The 18436-nt window shown below is 43.4% G+C and overlaps 1 protein-coding gene across 1 annotated transcript in view; it reads right to left on the bottom strand.

The window, feature by feature from the left end:
* Nucleotides 1-18436, bottom strand: part of LOC138594018 (growth arrest-specific protein 7-like) — a 62303-nt gene that overhangs the window by 19866 nt on the left and 24001 nt on the right. Inside the window, exons 3-8 of the mRNA XM_069665108.1 lie at nucleotides 12513-12590; nucleotides 11652-11740; nucleotides 9300-9353; nucleotides 4499-4588; nucleotides 525-640; nucleotides 283-357 (exon numbers count right to left, since the gene is read on the bottom strand). Coding sequence (XP_069521209.1) covers nucleotides 283-357; nucleotides 525-640; nucleotides 4499-4588; nucleotides 9300-9353; nucleotides 11652-11740; nucleotides 12513-12590 — 502 coding nt within the window. The remainder of the gene's footprint in view (nucleotides 1-282; nucleotides 358-524; nucleotides 641-4498; nucleotides 4589-9299; nucleotides 9354-11651; nucleotides 11741-12512; nucleotides 12591-18436) is intronic.

Here is an 18436-nt window from a genome sequence, read left to right as displayed (position 1 = left end):
AGCCTCATGGCTGTCTGTTTGCAGCTGAGCGTGACCTTTGACCTCACTCTAAACATATCCGCCCTCCATGGTGCTGTAAAGTGTTAATATTATGACTATATGAAGAAGGAGCCCAGAACACTCGATGATTTACAGCCTTGTCATCTCTGCAGAGGCTTCATAGTGGAAAGACTTCTTTTCCAAGAGTTGACGTGTGCTTTTTATTTTTTAATTTTATGTTTCATTTCTTCCACAGTCATGAGCGAGTATGATTAGGAGGGTAGTCTTTGGAGGCTCACTCACCCTTCCTCCTGGCTGGCGAGGGGGATCTGTGAGAGCTTGGAGAGGTTCTTGGCGTACTCCTCTTCAATCTTTATCCTGAGAGGGAAGTACACAGTTTCATTACCACACATTACACAACCGCTCCGTTTCCATGTTTGTTTCCTGTGTTGAGCAACGCTCTGATGTACTTTAAGAAAGGGGAAATGGCTTGTTTGAATGATGACTGTATAGTTTCCATGATAACCAGGAGCTGCTGGTGATACCTCTCTCGGATGAACTCGGCCATCTCTTTCTGCATCTGTTTCCCCTTCAGCTGTTTCTGCAGCAGGACTTCAAACCCGGTGATGCAGCCGTTTCCCTGAGGATCCTTCTTATCTGTCTGTGAGACAAACACGGCGAGCACACGAGAAACACACACACACACACACACACACACACGAGAACATCACACCTTTAAATGAACCTCCAGCTGCAGCTCCTTTGAACACAGAGGCCATGAGTCCTGCATCAAAGGGTTAACATGACACTGTCGTCACCTGGTTACTGTCAGATACATGTTTACATGTGAGTCAGCGGCACACTTTACCCTGAACATCCTTTTATTAAAAAATACTTTATGTTTTACATTTATACTTAAATTAATTTTATGTATTTATTAGTATTAAAAATGACATTTTTTAGTTTTGTGTAAAATTTCAATCTAATCTCATTGTTGTTGTTGTTGTTGTTGTTGTTGTTGTTTTCAAAGCATGTTAAAATGTATGCTTTCATTCTTTGGCAAGCAGTTTGAATGAAACTTTGCAGCCTATCAAGTCTTTGAACTGAACTGAATTAAACTAAAAGCTGACATAAGTAAAGCACATTTTTTGCTCGGTGTGATTACGTACAAAGTCGGTGAAAAGACACGAAAAGACCAGAATTTCAAAACAAGCAAATGTTCCTTATCAGGATGTTGAAATTTGAGATTCCCCTGATGTCTTGTCATCTTGCAGACTTTTCTTGTCATCTTGGAGACTTTATACAAACCGTTATTTCAGCATCCTTTCAGTCTGTCATTAAATCTCACTAACATCTGTTTATTTTGGCTTCATAGCGCTGTATTAAGACAGATCTCAGCCCACACACGACTTGCCTGATACCACCGTTATGGTGGCTGAATTTCGAACGAACTCCGCATCCGAAACGCTTTGCAAATTCGACAAACACAAATAACATAAACCCGCCAATAATACCAAAATTGGGCCACCTTATGAGACAGATGGATGGTGACAGGTCGCTTCACCTTTGCTCTGATCACTGCTTAAGAAGTGTTAAGAGGTGTGTTTCTGTTAACACCGTTTCCCCTGCTTCAAGCCTAAAAACATAAGCTAGGCTAATGACCTCCTGGCTCTCGCTGAAGATGGTATCAATCCTCTCATCTGGCTTTTATCAACAAAATCTACTTTTATTATTCTTCCTGCTGATTTCAGAGACTCGATTTAACTGTGGTTTAATCAGTCTGTGTTTGTCTGACAGAGCAGATTACTGAGCTCACAGTGTTGTGTTAAATCATCCCAGTGTCTAACTTCACTTTTGGTCTGCAGTGAGTCACTTTAGGATCTTTCAGCTGGTTTGTTTTGGCTGTAGCAGCCTGAGACGGTGGCCACATGTCTGTTTTCAGAAAGCGAGCAGGCTGACCTCGTGGAACAGTTTGCAGCTAATGAGAGAAATGTTTCTCTGAAGGTTTCATGGAGACCAAAACAGATTAAAAAGAGGGAGAATGTTTGACTTCCATTCTTCATGTGGGTCAGAAGTGTGTCACAAAATGTGAGATCTGATTGGTCAGAAGGCGTGGATGTTGAAGAGCTTCATGGTTCTTATTTACCTCCAGCCCGCCGTCCTCTGGCTCTGCTCTGTTGTCGTACAGTGTGTTAGCCCGACACACACACACCTGGTCGAGATTACACAGCAGGAGTGAAGTCGTCCAAACAGAGCAGCAGAGGCCGGCTGCTTACACGTCATGTCTTATCTGTAGGATCCTCTAAAGCGATGCTGATTCTCAGCGTGCAGCGCGGCCTGCTTCAGATAAACATGGAGTCATGTTGAAGGATGAAAAGGATCCGCTGTTGTTTCTGTTCACGTGGACTCTCTGAGGATCGTTTAGTGATTTACTGACGGGAGCAGTTTCCTCTTCTGGATCTTTCCCTCCTTTTTCAGTTATGTAGCAAAAAAAAAACCCCTCCCATTACTCCCTTATTTACAGGCGTTTGGCACAATGCATGTAGTATATTGTTTTATGGGCATGCCGTATATTTTTTATATTTGAGAGGTAATAAACGTCTTTATGGGCAGCGGTTCCCTCGAATATTACCTCTTCTTATTAACACTATAAATTACATGTGTGTGTATAAGTGTGTTGAGGGGTCACAAGTACAAAATGCTGTGTTCAATCAGTAGTCAGTGTATAACTTACGATATATGACAGTCAGTTTAGAGAGAAGCTAAGCTATGTACCGCTGAGGGTCTGTCGTGTCCCTGCACGATGTGAGGGAAATCTACAGCGTGGAAATCTAAAGCGTGTGGTTTGAAGCTGCAAAGAGGATCTGATATTAAAAAATAAACAATTATTGAAGCGTGCATATGAGCATTAAAGAACGTCTGTCTTTAATGTTTACACACCTGTGTTCGTCTCTCCTGAGAACTTCATTATTCCAAACAGCAGAGGTTTTGTTCTTTCCTCCCACGAGGTCTGTCAGCAACATCTCACACACTCTCCTCTCCTTCCTCAGACATCATGTGCGCTGACCTCGCAGTCGCCACCAAACTAGCACCAAATAATCGGAGGAAGCCGACGACTCGATGGATTTTCATCTGATCCGTCGCTTTTACTTTAAATGTTTATTTTGTATTGATTGTGTTCCAGGCAGTTTTTTTCAGGTTGTATTTATCGTCATGCAACGAAAACATAAGTTAGTGCGCCGGCCTCGTCTGAAGCTAAAGTTACTTTAAAAATACCAAAAGTCTCCTTAAAAATAGATCCTGTATATGTATGTATGGATATCTGTATATCGTCACTTAGGGTTCAAGTTCCCCAGCGGACATTCATCACTATTTCAGTCTTTGTATTGACATTGTTCGTTTAGTTTCCCGTTTGCAGTTTGTGTTGTTGGCAGCAAATTTTAACCATATAAAAAACATTTTAAATTAGGGAGAGCAAAAAGCAGAAAAATAATACTTCTTTTTATATTTGATGTTTTACGTGAATGAATGAATGAATGTGGATGAAAGAGCAACCAGGTGCCTGCTGGATCATGTGAAGTCACATCAGGTGAACTACAGGTGTTTGTAAAGCAGGAAATAAAGGTGCAATAGCTGTGTCCCAATTCAGGAGCTGCGTCCTTCGGAGGACGTAGTTTAAAGCCGACAGCTGCGTCCTCCTTTTCCCACATCTGAAGGATCCATCGGGTGCATCCTTCACGGCACAACGTATCCCAAGATTCATTGCGAGCCGATTCAAACAAGATGGCGGACTCTTAAACGGATGAGGAATACACTTTATATGTAAAAGTTTTTGGTTTCAACTCAGTCGAATAGCTGGAGATATAAATGTTAGAGAAGAAAGAAAGGGGCCTTGGAACAAATTATCTTTATAATAACAGGTTAAGTTAAGCAACGTTAGTCATGATAGCTAGTTAGCCAGCTAGCTACCTGTTGCTAAGCGACAGGAGCGGCGTTTGGTGACACAAGGGTAAGGGCGGGAACAGCTGCTGACACGAACAGGAAATCCTCCATAGACCAGACGGTCTCATGTTCGGTCTTGGCGTCTACACAGGCTACGAATGACTCATGCTTCGTAGGCCGCGTCCTTCGAAGGCTGCAGCTCATGAACTGAGACACAGCTTTTAACTGAAAACACTTACGATTAAATCATATCTTATTTTCTTTAGTTACTCTCCTAAACGTCACATAAATGTTACATTTCCATAGTTTAGCTGATTTAAAGCTGCAGAGTATCTCAATAATAATATTACAATATATAACAATATATAAAAGATGAGTATAAATGGCTTCTGTAGTTTCAGTTTCGGCATTCGGCGTTTCCAACCGCTGATTCCAGCCGGGCTTTAACATTTAAAGTGTGTGTTTAGCCTCGGTTACAGCACACTAATGATCTCCCTCCTCAGATAATTACAGCTGTTTGTGCTGCGGGGCAGAAGAAAGGGAATTCATTGGCTCTTTAATGTTTCGGTGAGTTTACCCAGAAGTAGTCGCAGTAGCTCCACTCGCTCGGCTTCAGCAGCTGCTGCTCCGGCAGGCAGGCCAACGCCGGGAACGTCACACAGTTTATCTGAGAGAGAGAGAGAGAGAGAGAGAGAGAGAGAGAGAGAGACAGGATAGAGAGAGAGAGACACAGAGAGAGAGAGACAGGATAGAGAGAGAGAGACACAGAGAGAGAGAGACAGGATAGAGAGAGAGAGACACAGAGAGAGAGAGACAGGATAGAGAGAGAGAGACACAGAGAGAGAGAGACAGGATAGAGAGAGAGAGACACAGAGAGAGAGAGACAGGATAGAGAGAGAGAGACAGGGAGAGAGAGAGACAGAGAGAGCACCACAACATCCATCAATGTAAATGTATTCAATGGTAACAAACTGTGGTGTACTGTCATGTAAGTATGTTTCTGTATCTAATATGTAATATGTAAATATGAATCTTCTGTAAACCGCTTTGGCAACAACATGTTTTTGTTCATGCCAATAAAGCAATTTGAATTTGAATTTGAGAGAGAGAGGGAGAGACAGAACCACGGGGGGGCAGTTTAATGGTTCAGTTTATAGGATCATGACAGACTTCACTTTGATGCCAGTGCAGATGTACAGCAGCTCTATTAGTGAGTACACACGCACACACTTCTGCTCTGGTATTTAAGGTAGTCTGCACTCGGTTGCTTTGGAAACACTCTCATCTCTGCAGTTCAGAGAACAAAGTAAAGACGACGTTTCCAGTCGACTCGGCGTCGTCCACAAACACTCTGAACTTGTGATTTCTCCCGCAGCAGTCAGAGAAACTGATTCCCAAAGACTGATTTAATCGTCCTGCTGCAGTTAATTGTTCTGCTGCTCGCAGTGATGTGGAGTCTGTGAGCTGCAGGAATCCTGCTGTGAGCTGCACGCTGAACACAACGTACATGACTCAACTGCTTTCTGAGCACAGGGGCTTTAACCTCCTGAGACCCGAGCTTTTGTTTGGTATGCATTTTTAATTTCTCCTACCTTTTGGGGATTAATAGGACCTAATAAGTATAAAACCTAAGAATTGTCTTTGTGTTAGATTGAAAAAGTCCCAATGTCCTCATGTGAGTACCTTGTCGTAACGGTGTTGTAGCTTGTTGCTATTGATGAAATTAGTCAAATATGTCCACCATATCAAGCTACAACTGTTGATACGCATTCATAAACGAGTTTCAACCATAAATCTGAAGAGGTTTTGTTCCTGGTTGAGTTTTCTGTAGAGACCGACTGTAACACATTTTGGTCGGGATCACGGCCATCTTAAATGTAAACCGATCAGTGTAATTAGCTTTTGTGAGCACAGGGTGGTGGACAAAGTGTCCATGAATGAGACCAACGGGTCTATGTTTCGCAGAATTAAATATTATGGTGCTGTGAAGCCAAAATGTAATGTCCCCGTATGAGGACGCAGGGTCTCAGAAGGTATTATTTATTTACACAAACATTAAACTGCATAAATTCTTTAGAATGAATAAAATAAGAGATGTGTGGAGGTCGAGAGGCTTCATGGTGATGGTAGAGAGAACGACAACAACTTATATTTTCATAAAAACACAGACCTGATTAATATTTATGAGATAAACTGACAGAATTTCATGAGCAAAGAGGCCTCTTCAGCCAGAGATATACTTGCTTTCAACTACGTGTATGCATGCACATGATGGCTGCCCCGTGTTCCCTGCGTCAGTTTGGAGCGTTGGCTGTGCGCGTCCTTAAAAACACTACGCGTACGCGAGCTGAAGTCTGCACGTGAGCAGTAGGGGCAGTGTAGAGGCAGAGGGGATGTGACAGGGTCAACACAGCAGCAGGGACAACAAGGGCAGAAAGTTCTGAAGACGAGCTGATAGACCAAGTCCACAATGATCCACATCTGTACGATGTGTCGTTGCCTCTGCACAGAGACAAACATGCCTGTGAAACAGCTGCAGACAGATAAGTTCTGTTTTAGAAGTCGACGTGGAAACCTGCAGAACTAAATGGGAACAAGTCCGGGACCGTTACGTCCGTGCGTGGAGTGGGGACGGTGCAGACGGTTTGTTCTGTCTACCGAACACACAGAAGCTGTTTCTGCTGTGATCTCAGAGTGAACATCACAGTAACCTCCTCGAGTGTCTCCATGTCTGTTGTTTACATCCCGCACATACAGTAGCTGCATACGGCCTGAGCTCTCTGGTGCGCCCTCTAGTTCTTGTGTACGGTTGTGTACACGAACACGAGGTTAAAAAGATCTAGCCGATGTTACAAATAATTTTATACCTCGGTGATTTAAAGTTTTTCCTTTAAGGTGGAAGGGAAGGTAAAAGAAACCAATGACCTCTGACCTCTCTGCTTTATAAAATGCACACAACAACAAAACACACAAAATAAGAAAAGTCTCTGACATCACCGCTGCAGAGGGTCAGGATCTGACAGGAACTCACAAAAGAATAAAAGTCTAAAGAAACAAATCAAAAGAAAGAAAGATACAAAACTGAAGAAGAAAGTAAATGAGGTCCTGTGTTTGGGATAAAGAGATCCAGACAGACAGCAGGTTTAGTGAAGCCTGCAGGGCAAACAAAGCAGCTTTATCTCCGCTCACATTCACAGCTAACCTCAGGAGGGACGCAGCCTGCAGGGAGGACGACCTGCTCCTCTCTAAAGAAGCTCACAGGCACCACAGAGAACCATTCACGCCAACACCTCGTCTTTCAGAGGAAATCGACCAGTGCGGTTCAGCTGGAAACGTTCCCAGAGACAATATTCAGACAGAAATACAAGAAGAAAAAGACCTTTAGTTCAACCTGATCCTGGACTGTACAACTTATAATTAGTGTGAGGGAATCTTCTTTAATGACCTCTGAGGTCCACAGCATGACAGCTTGCAGAGGTTAAACTGACCCACTCTTCCTCTGGTGAAGATCGCACACACACACACACACACACACACACACACACACACACTGCTTCCTGCACTTTCTCTCCTGACATTGCGACCTTGTTCAACTGACCATCACTAAACCCTCCTCCTGTCAGTGAACGTCTCATCTGAGCTCATAACGAGTCTCGGCTAAGTTTGAGTCTCTGCACATATATTCATATATCACCAGTGAACCTACCGAGCATGTCTTTGGACTGTGGGAGGAAGCCGGAGTACAAGGAGGGAACCCACGCATGCACGGGGAGAACATGCAGACTCCACACAGAAAGGGGCCACTATGTCTGAACCGGGAATCGAACCAGGAACCTTCTAGCTGTGAGGCTACAGCCGGTGAGGACACTGCTTGATGCTAGTTAGGAGCAATCTGTCTCTGCCTAGGCTGGAGCATTGGCCTCGCTAATGCTAACACCACAGACTGTATAAAAAGATGGCCGACATGACAGCTCCCTAACAGTGAGCCCAAAGCCTCTCTATCGCCCCCTGCTGACTGGCTGCAGTATAGCTCATAAAGCCCGCCTCCTCCATGTTAACAGATGGAACATGAGTCAAACTATAAAATCAAAATACACGTCAAATACATTTTTCTCAAACATGGTTTCTGTCATTATAGTTAGTTCTTATCATGCTGATTTATGTCCAAGTGTTCATTTTTCTGACAAGTTTACTTTTAATTAGTTATTTGATGCTATAAAATGATGATTGACAGCTCTGTTGACAAATCCGGCTCCTGCAGCCGATCTGTTCTGGATTAGCAGAGTGGAGGAGGAACGGCGAGAGGAGACATAACTAAAACAATCACTACAGTCAGTGAAGCTTCCATACCTGTGAATGTTAACCTCAGACCAACACAGAGAAGCTATTCTGCTGTTAAACACGCCGGCGTTTTGTCGGTAAGTTAAGTGTGTGTTTTGGTTAGCGGAAGTGGCTACGGCCGCTTCACTCGCCGATCTCTACTGCGCAGACTCTGGCTCCAAATGACGTCACCATCGCAAGATGGCAACGCCTATCACAGGGGCTATTTTGTCATCACTTTCATACAATGAGAGCAGATGGAGACACATCGTCCATCTATATATACAGTCATTGGCTTACATGAAGGAATTGGTATGTATGTAAATGCGTTGTATTGTAATAAAACTGGCCACAGCCGGCCACCTACATGTAACACTCGGTGGCCACAGAGGCCGGACACACTGTGTCACTGTGTCGTCAGCTAAAAACAAGACGGCCCTGTTGTTTAAATCATAGAAAGCTTTCACAAGGTAAATCTGCCACTCGTTCTCTGCATCAGTTCAGTCTCCTCACCTCTCTCATGTTTCTTGTTCTAACCATGTGCTTATCAACAGCATCACTCTGGTTGCCATGGAAGCAGAGCGAGAGCATGCGGTTTAACATTTACAGTGAGGAAAAGATCCCGAGAAAATAAAAGTCTGTGCTGTTTACTGAGGCCAAACAGGAAGCAACGAGCTGACAACAGAGATCGTCTGGATGCTGGAGGGGCTGATGTCACTGTGATTCAATGAGCAACTGAAACAAGCAGAACACTCTTCTTATCAGGGAATTTATAGGACATGTAGATAATGTAACACATGAAGAGCTGTTTTATAGCTAACATTGAGTTTGTTTATCCTCAGGTGTTGAATATGTGTATTTATGTGTTTTATGTCCTAACTTTTGCAGCAAACATGCATTTGACAGAATGAATCCCACCAATATTTTCCTCTCAAATCTCACAGGTAAAACTACTTCATGTCTCCTTTGCTGGTGTGAAATGTGGTCCTGCGGGGCTCCTGTAGTGAGCGCAGCAAGTTCACGGTTAGTTAAGAGTTGCAGTTAGTTGATCCACTCACCGTGACCGTGGTCTCCTTGTTCTGCTTCCTGGTGGGCGACGTTGATCCCGGACTCTGCGGGGAGAAGAAGAAGGACGCTCCGTCAAAACCTCCGTCCTCTGTGTCAGACATGACCGCTCCACGCACACACACACCGTCACCCGCACACACAGAAACACAGTTGTTTTCCTGGCGAGCGCTGAGAGCGTCTGTCTGCTGTTCACTCTGATTCTGCTGCTGCTGCTGCTGCTGCTGCTGGTGTGTATAAATGTGTGTGTATGTGTGTGTGTGTGTGTGTGTGTGTGTTGCTGTGCAGAGTAGGGAGGATAGTTCTGCAGAGCAAAGCAAAGCATGGCTGGCTCTCTCTCTCTGTGTTTGTGATTGCCAACACATTAACTTAGAATAGTCATTTCAGTGTCCTCAGATAAACCAACCATGTGAGAGTGTTAGAGGGGCACAGAAATGAGGAAAAAAGTAAAAATATGAAGTGATTTTATAAGAACAAGAAGTTCCTGTCGCCCTTTCTTCCCCAAAAAACAAGATTTAAAGCGAGCAGGACCTGAAATGTGCAGTATAAAGTGTGTTTGTCTCTTTTGAGCGTCTGTGTTTGCGTGTGTGTGTGTGTGTTTTAGCTGCAGTGAGGGGAGAGACGAGGATACTGAGTGGATAAGTTGTGGGTGGATCCTGGTTAATTATGATCAGGGGAGCAGATACTGTAGGAGGGATTAATCTGCTTTAACTTCCATCAGCCGCTCCTCTAATAATGAGACAGAGAGAGAGAGCGGGGGTTTGATCTGCTGAGATGTGGAAAGTAAACATCAAGTAATGTTGTTATTATCGAACAGGCTGTGTTTTTATGACTCTGTGGAGATGCTGTAAGAAAAAGGTCTAAGGTGCGGAAGTCTGTTTTTAATCCTGAGCCCGGTTTTTACATATTTGGCGTCTAAATGGACTATAGGTGCAAAAAGTTTCAATGTATCCAGTAGATGTGTTCATCCTGCAGCAGTGAAACAGGCTGTAATGGCTGCAACATAATCCTTGATGGATCAAAGGTCGTCCACTAAAAGTTCTTGTTGTTTTTCTCTGCACACACCAGACTCCATTGAGAAAAACAGTGATTTAACCTCACAGGACACAGCATTTTTTTTGTCTACTGCTGCATCGATCAGTTAGTTTTTCTGTGCTATTGTGTGTTACACAAATATTTTGTCATATCCAAATTGAGCAACACCAAAGTCACAGAATGAGACAAACAAACTAAGCGAGCAAGGAAGCAGTAGATCAGCAACTCCTGTGTCCTGTGAGGTAAAATCCCAGTTTTTGTTAATGGAGTCTGGTTAGGGTTAAAACTCTCTCTCTCTCTCACTCTTTCTGTTGTTTTCCTCCTGGCCCTCTCCTCGTCCTCTTTGTCTCTGAGCTTTAACCCTGATGATGGACTCTCCCAGAGGCAATTATTGTCGCATAATCCTGTTTAAATCCATTTAAACTAAAAACTAAAATAGCTAGAGTCTTTATTCTTTTTGCAGCAGAAAACCTCAGCTTCTATCTATCTATTCATCACGTTTGCTTTTGGCATCATTACGCTGAGTGCTGTTTAAAACAAGAACGCGCAGGTAGCCGTTAGATGCCTCTCTTCAAAGACACCAGACTCCATTGACAAAAACGGTCATTTAACCTCGCAGAACACAGGAGCTGCTGCTCCACCACTGTCTCCATCGGTTAGTTTGTTTGGGTTATTAAGTGACTTTGATGTTTGAGTAAGTTAGTTGGGACTTAACAAAATAATTTTGTAACACATAATAACACAAACAATGTAAATGATCAGCTCCTGTGTCCTGTGTTGTTAAATCACTGCTTTTGCCAATGGAGTCTGGTGTGTTTGCAGAGAGCGATGTAACGTCTGTTTGTGGTTAAAACAATCATCTTAAACAAAAAGGTCTATCTCTGTAGGGATCCTTTCTGTAATGTTGTCACACACTTAGAATAACAATCTGAGACTGTCAGTGGAAACAACAAGAACTTTTAGGGGACGACCTTTGATCCATCAAGGATTATGTTGCAGCCATTACAGCCTGTTGCACTGCTGCAGGATGAACACATCTCATTCAAAACTTCCTTATATCATTCCAGGTTTAAGGAGCAATCTTTGGATATTAGAACTAATGCATTAAGTCCTTCAGACGTCCTTCAGTCAAGCTCGGTCAGCTCTCTCTGGGACTGACATCATTACGGTTATCTAAGTTCATCATGGTTCAATGGAAACTTTACATCCTTCAGCCACAGTTTATGATTACTCAACACTTTTCCTCAAACTGCTCTGTGTGTGTTTCACGTTGTCAGGGAAGAAGAATAATCACAGTCAGACAGTTTCACCTGTGGCTCTGTGCTGCTCTTCCTCACCAGACTGTTGTGTGAGTGCTCCACATGATGCAACGGACTCCCACCTGAGTGAAATCCATTCACTGAGCAGGAAGGAGAGAGAGAGGGAGGGAGGGACACAGAGGAGAAGAAAGACTTTTCATTAGTCTGGTGGTGTCTGCAGTTGAACCGTGAACTTGTGCTGATCGAGGGAGAATGCACTGTTTGGTCTGTATGTTTCTGTGGCTGGATAAAAGTCTAACCTGCAGCCATATTCCTCAATGTTTGTAAGTTATGATCATATTTACACTTTAACATTTTTACAAACCAACACTGATTAATACTCTCAGATTTGCAGGGAAAAGATGCAGAACTCCCTTTAAAAAACAATACATTGAAATGAAAAGCTTAAAGTTTAAAATAAACCTGATTCAATAATGAATGCATGAAAAGGTTTAAAACCTAAATGATTCGTGAGCATTTCCTTTTCTTTCACCGTGAATGTCCACTTCACAGTATCTGAGTAGTGATGTTTCTGTTTGGTTTGTAACCAGAAGCTGCTTCTTAAAGCGGAGATAAAATGAATGGGGTTCTGCTCCCAGCGTTTAGAGGAGTGGGAAGCATGTCACAGACCCTCCTGGCTCTCTCTGTCTCTCTGCCTTTACAGCAGAGCCAAACACAGACAGAGGAGTCTCAGTTCTGCGGTCGAGGCTTCAGATAAAATTAGTCACAGGAAGTGTCTGTTCGGTATGAATGAGCGGCTGCTTTGTGCCACTGTGGAATTTGAGAGAATTCACGGCCTCGGGGCTCTTGAAACAGGAGGGAGCTGAAGTGATGGAGAGTTCAGATGCAGAGAGAGAGAGAGGTGTTCAGTACCTGCTGGGAGGGAGTTCTTGTGTCTGAGGGGAGTTCTGGGGGTCCCAGGTGCACTCGACGGTCTCTCCCACGTCGTCTCTGAGGGAGTGATCAGGAGAGGAACAATGACATTAGAGGAGCAGGACTCGCTGTCCAAGTCTGTAACATTATTAAAACAGTGTTTAGATGTATTTTTAGGCAACAAAGAAGTGAAGAAGAAAAGGACGTAGATGAAGACAAAGAAGTGATTTCATCCATGGCTGCAAACCATGAAAACAAAAGAAATGAAAACAAAGTATGGTCGTTTTAAGGTTGTGATTTCTACGAGCAGTTCATGTTTGTCACGACAGTCAGAGAAATACTGAAGAGCTGTGTCTTCTGTAAAGTCCACCAAACACTAGAAACTTTTAGACTACAGTCGGACCCCCTCACGTCTAAAGACATTTAGCCACAGATTTTACAGACTGGATATCTTGCAGGGTCACTTTTTATGAAACTACAACTAGCATACTAGCATCCTGTGGAGATTATTGACCATCATGCACCTGGTGGAAATGTACAAGGAAAAAATGAACCAAGAAGCAGAATGAGACCACAGCTGTCCTGTGTGTAGTGGCTTGTTTTACCTGGGCTGATTCAGGCTGTAGCTTGGTTAGCATTTTGAGCTAAATATGTTTACCTGAGAGTCCCTTAAAACTCAGAACATTTTCACAGTCCAGCCTGATTTATATGTGTCTGGAATCCACACAGACCCCATGTAACGTGCCGACACCATTATGATCATTTTTACCTGTGCGCTCGTGTGTCTGTGTCGCCATGTTGAGCTTTTTACAGCTTCTTTTTACAGCTTTTTACCTGAGAGGATCGTATTAAAGTTGAGATAATAAATGCTGGACAGCAGTTGTTCTAGCAGAAATCCCGGCCGGAAATCACCATTCAAATTTGAGTGTCATGTGGAAGCTAACAGGCTGTAGCAGCTACAAACTAGCAACAAGCTCAGTGTCCTGTAGTCTCGGTGTGAAGCTACAAAGTGGACCAGTTACAGCTGCTGACGTCTGCACCATGTCGTTACATTTCTGAGGAGGTGCACGTCAGGCGACGACTCAAAGCAAAGGAATCGACCCAGACAAGCGATGTCGGTGCCGACTATAACTAAAGTGCTTGTTTTGTATTTTACAGCGAGGTGTAAGAAGGACGATGGTTTGGGTTAAAAACAAACACCAGCATCATATTTTGGTTTCACAGAGAAAACTCTGTTATACTCCAGTTTTAAATCAATAGGCCCGATGGCAAGTGTCCTTTGACACTGGCTGTTTCTGATGAAATCATGAAGTGTTGAACTCTCTGCACAATGAGGGTAAAGAACGCTGATCCCAGACCTGCTTTCCTTTAGTGCATTCGTGTTTTAACCAACAGTCACTCTTGATCTCTGAAACCATCATATTTGTTTCCACCTCACTGCAAATAGTTAAAAATCATCCTAAAGGTTAAATGATTAAAACTACCTGATGCTCAGGTCCATCGGAAGGTAAAGTCCTGGACAACATTCGGCTGCCTCTCTTCATCTACGATTATTTTATCAAGCAACAAAAACCAGAAACAAGTTTCTAACCAAATAAAAGAAACACGTCAGACAGTAAACTGAGTTCTTTTCTGCCGTCTGTCCTGGTTTGTCCTCTGCTGGTACAGATGGAGAACATGGGAACAATAAGATGACAGACATTAATATAGTGCTGTCTTTGATTTCACTGCTTTCTCTGCACGGCGCTGAGCTCAATGAGCCCTTCACTGTCAGCACAGAGAGAGGAGGCACGGACATGCAAAGAGCTCTGGTTTCATTTGGCTCTGTTTGGCTCGCTCTGCTCGGCTTGGCTCGGTTTAACAGGAAAACTGAGCCAAACCATCGGCTCGGATGACACGCATGGAGAGGAGAAGAGCTGCAGGCGGACGGAGAGGGGCCGGCCTTCATGTTTGATGATAAACACTTTACCTAATGTCCCTGAATGCATCGATTTCTCTCCGTTAGCTTGTCATAAACTAATCGATACTGTGAGAAATAGAAGATTTTAATGCAGAAAAACAAACATAATGTGTTTATATCAGAGAGGATGTCTGTTATTGTGACTGTCGGAGGATTTCTGTTACATTTAATATGCAGATAAACACACGTTAGCAGAATGAAAGGCAGGAAGCTCAACTGAAACAACAAATTCAGTTCATTCCATTATTTTTACTTTAACAGGTCCTTAACCTAAAGTCCTTTCATGGAGGATTTTAAAAGCTTCATATCTCTAAGACCTGAACAACCTGAAGGTTATGAAAGTTATGTTGCTTTTCAATATTTATTATGGTTTTGATTTAAGATCATTGTAACAAAGACAACTCCTGCAGCACCTGCACTTTTCCATCCTATGTTTACAACCCTTTCACGTGATGTAATGATGTCATCACCAAATGAACCCCTCTGCTAACATCTGAAGACGATACATCCTCTGGGAGTGATGGTGTATCCAGCGTTTAGCGATCAAGCCCAGACGTCCTTCTCCGTGCGCTGCATTGTTTACAGTCCAGTCAGCAGCTTGAGAAGCAACCGTGTGTTCAGATCAAAGTGAAGGTAAAATTCTCCCTCCAGATATGTCTGCTAAATAAACGCTGTCATCTCTTGGTTTGTCCCATCCCCTGGAGGAGCGCCCGTTCATCTGTCTGTGCTGAGTCTCAGTTTCACTGTAAACAGTAAGTTACACAGAGGCTGCACTCTGGCTTACTTCAGCGGGATGAAGCCCAAACAGAAACAGATTTTCTTGTGATCGACTTTAATTAACGGCTCTTCAGTTTGCTGAAATAACAACATCATGATGCAGATTAGGAACAAGTCAACATGAAGCTTTGTCAGGTCTGTCCTCAAGAGGAGAAGGAAACTACTTTAACATGAGACGGAGGGCGGAGCCATCATTTATGATGCATTCAGGGAAGTCAGGAAATCTGGCTGAACGCTGAATGGCTTTCGTGACGCAGTGTCAAGGGAATTTCTCTCTAGTTGAATTTTAGATCTAGAACAGATAGCTGTTAGCTGTTAGCATGCAGTTGTCTGTTTATAGATACTAATACGAAACTTTTGCTCTCCACGTGGACTGTTTTTCCTGCATACGCCGCAGCCTGCTGATACGTGATTGGTCAGTCTTACTCGGACTACAAACGTACTACAACCAGAAACCAGAGCACTTCCTGTCCCACGCCTACAGATTCTATATTTTTATGTAGCATCTGTAAATAGAGACCAAATGTGCAACATGATAATAAAGGCAGAGTCTCAAACGCCCACACGTTTTGAACTTTTCACGGCAGGAAACGTAGCGTTATGATGCAATCAACAAACACACAACATGATACCATGAAAGACAAAGGTGTCTGCTTTGCAGAAAGAACGAAGGTTCAAGCTAATGATGATTTTATTTTAGAGCTGTTGAAGCACGATGATGGACAAATATTCTCCAGTGTTTATAGAGTTAAACATATTTATATCAGGCCACACTTCATCAAGACCTTATTTGTAGAGCATTAGTCATACAAGATAATGCAACACACTCTCCTGTTTGACCCCTGAGCAGCCTCAGGCTCCAGGTTACTGACTCTTGGTTTTTATTCAGGTGAGATAAGATCAGACACCTGTCAGATGAACACCTGCAGATGAGATTCTCATCAGACGAGCCTGAAAGGATGTCGATCATTTCAAACTGACTGTATCGTCTCTCTTTGTGGAATATGAAGCACGTCAGTTTACCCTCGTGGAGCAGCTCGTCGGCCTTTTCACGGCTCTGAATGAGGTGAAATCACGATGTCAAAGATCGTGTGCGGTAACGAGCTGCAGGAGGATTCAGTCTGTGCAACATAAAGACAGCAGATAATGCTGCTCTGATTCAACAGCCAGTTTTAACCACGTTTTCTTTTTCCAAACTTCACAGGATCAGACTGATGTGAGTGAGCGAGTGAGTGAACAGCTTACTCTTACTAACCACGCTGTGAGTGAAGTGAGACCTTCCTGACAGAGAGCAGAGAGCAGGAGGGATGACCCAGTTCGCTCTGACATTCAGATACTTTATTCATGACCATATGACACTGGTTCATGATGCATTCACTGCCTCCTGTCTGTGTTTTTTATCAATCACAACTCGTTCACACACACACACACACACACACACGCAGCGCTTCAGGGATCTCCTCGCAGCATCAAACTGAAGCTGTTCAGGAAAACACTGAGTGGAGACTGTGAGTGGGCGGGGTGAGTGTCATAGAAATACAACGTAAACACACCTCTGCTTACAGGCAGGCAAGTACAGACTGCATCTCGTTATCTGTGGTCTTCAGGAATATGGACAAAATTAGCAAACAAAGACTGACGGCTCTGTGGACCAATCAGGCTCCTGCAGCGTTCTGTTCCCGAGTAGCAGAGTAGAGGAGGAACGGCGAGAGGAGACGTAACTAACACTAACACTACAGTTGACTAACCCATTGAACTTTCCTTTGGGGTCAGGCTTCACTATGTAAAACGAGGGGAGTTGGAGACGCGTCGGCCATCTTTATAGTCATTAGTCCATCAGAAAGAAATTAACTTGTTTTACCGAAATCAACTCAGAAAGCTGCGCTGTGCTGCCATCAGAGACGGTTCAGATCTTAGGATGTATAACAGCTTCCAAGTAGTGTTTGGAGCGGCTCTGAAGAACTGATATCAGGTCATTTATCACATGATGATAGCAAACAACAGCAGCTTGGTGCTGGCAGAGATGCAGACAGAGCTGCACTGGCATTCAGTGTTTCTCAAAAGGTTGTGAGCAGCTGGGAGTTGAGCTGCCGCTAAAGTTAGCTAAGAGCGCTTTGTTTGTTATAAGACTCCTGCATCGATCATCATCCACAAGCTTTGTAATGAGAGCTGAAGTAACTGTAGACATCTCCTCCGCTCCAACACACTGACCCAGTATTTACAGTATGCAGGTATAACCAGGACAACAGAATAAAGCAGCTTCACGTTAAACATCAGTGTTTCACTGATGCTCGTTGGTGGACACGAGAGAGAGAGAGAGAGAGAGAGAGAGAGAGAGAGACGGGTCAAACAAATCCTCTCACAGAATTATTAATTATTGCTTCTTTAACATGTTTTCATGTTCTTGTTCAGTCCTGTCTGACCGTCCTGTTTACTCCCTGATCATTCTGAGACGACCAATGTGTTTGCATGTTACGTTTCAGATTGAATTCATGTCTCTCTTTGGTGTGCTGTGTTTCTGAAGCGGCTCACTGGTCACACTGGGAGCAGTGGAGAGGGTGGCACAAACCACACGGCTGCACCCAGCAACACAGGAAGGAAAACACACGGGCAGGCAGCCCCCGCCTACACACACACACACACACACACTGCTCTGTTACTATGACGATGCAGAAACACAAACGCACACACAAACACACACGCAGGATGGTATCTCATCTAGCTGAACTTTAGCGGAACAAAGAGCGGCTAAAACAGAGGCGCTAAAAATACTGAGAAATGTTATCAGATGTTTGAAACAAAACTCTGTGTGTGTGTGTGTGTGTGTGTGTGTGTGTGTGTGTGTGTGTGTGTGTGTGTGTGTGTGTGTGTGTGTGCATGTGTGTGTGTGATTTAGTCATCATGCAGAAAAGACAGAACATATCTAATATCACCTCCAGGTTTCACAACACAACAGCAAATATTCTGCTTCTTTAAAAGTGATAAAAAAATCTTCTCTCTTTGGAAATATTGTGCAACTTTTTAGCTCCAGCAGCTTCTTTTTTGTTATTTCTGACATGCAGACAGAAACAGATCAAACCTCCTCATTAAAACAGAGACTAAAGGAGAAGTTATCTAAATCTTAAATCGTCTTTAACAACAAATCTAAAATCATCCAGGAGGCCAAAACGCACTCTTTGTTCCTAAC

This window comes from Semicossyphus pulcher, unplaced genomic scaffold (assembly GCF_022749685.1).
Source record: "Semicossyphus pulcher isolate SPU_LCO1_2020_fin unplaced genomic scaffold, fSemPul1.0.p SCAF_16, whole genome shotgun sequence".
Classification (NCBI taxonomy): Eukaryota; Metazoa; Chordata; class Actinopteri; order Labriformes; family Labridae; genus Semicossyphus; species Semicossyphus pulcher.
The sequence above is the reverse complement of the archived record's forward strand: the minus strand, read 5'-3'. Positions and strand labels throughout refer to the sequence as shown.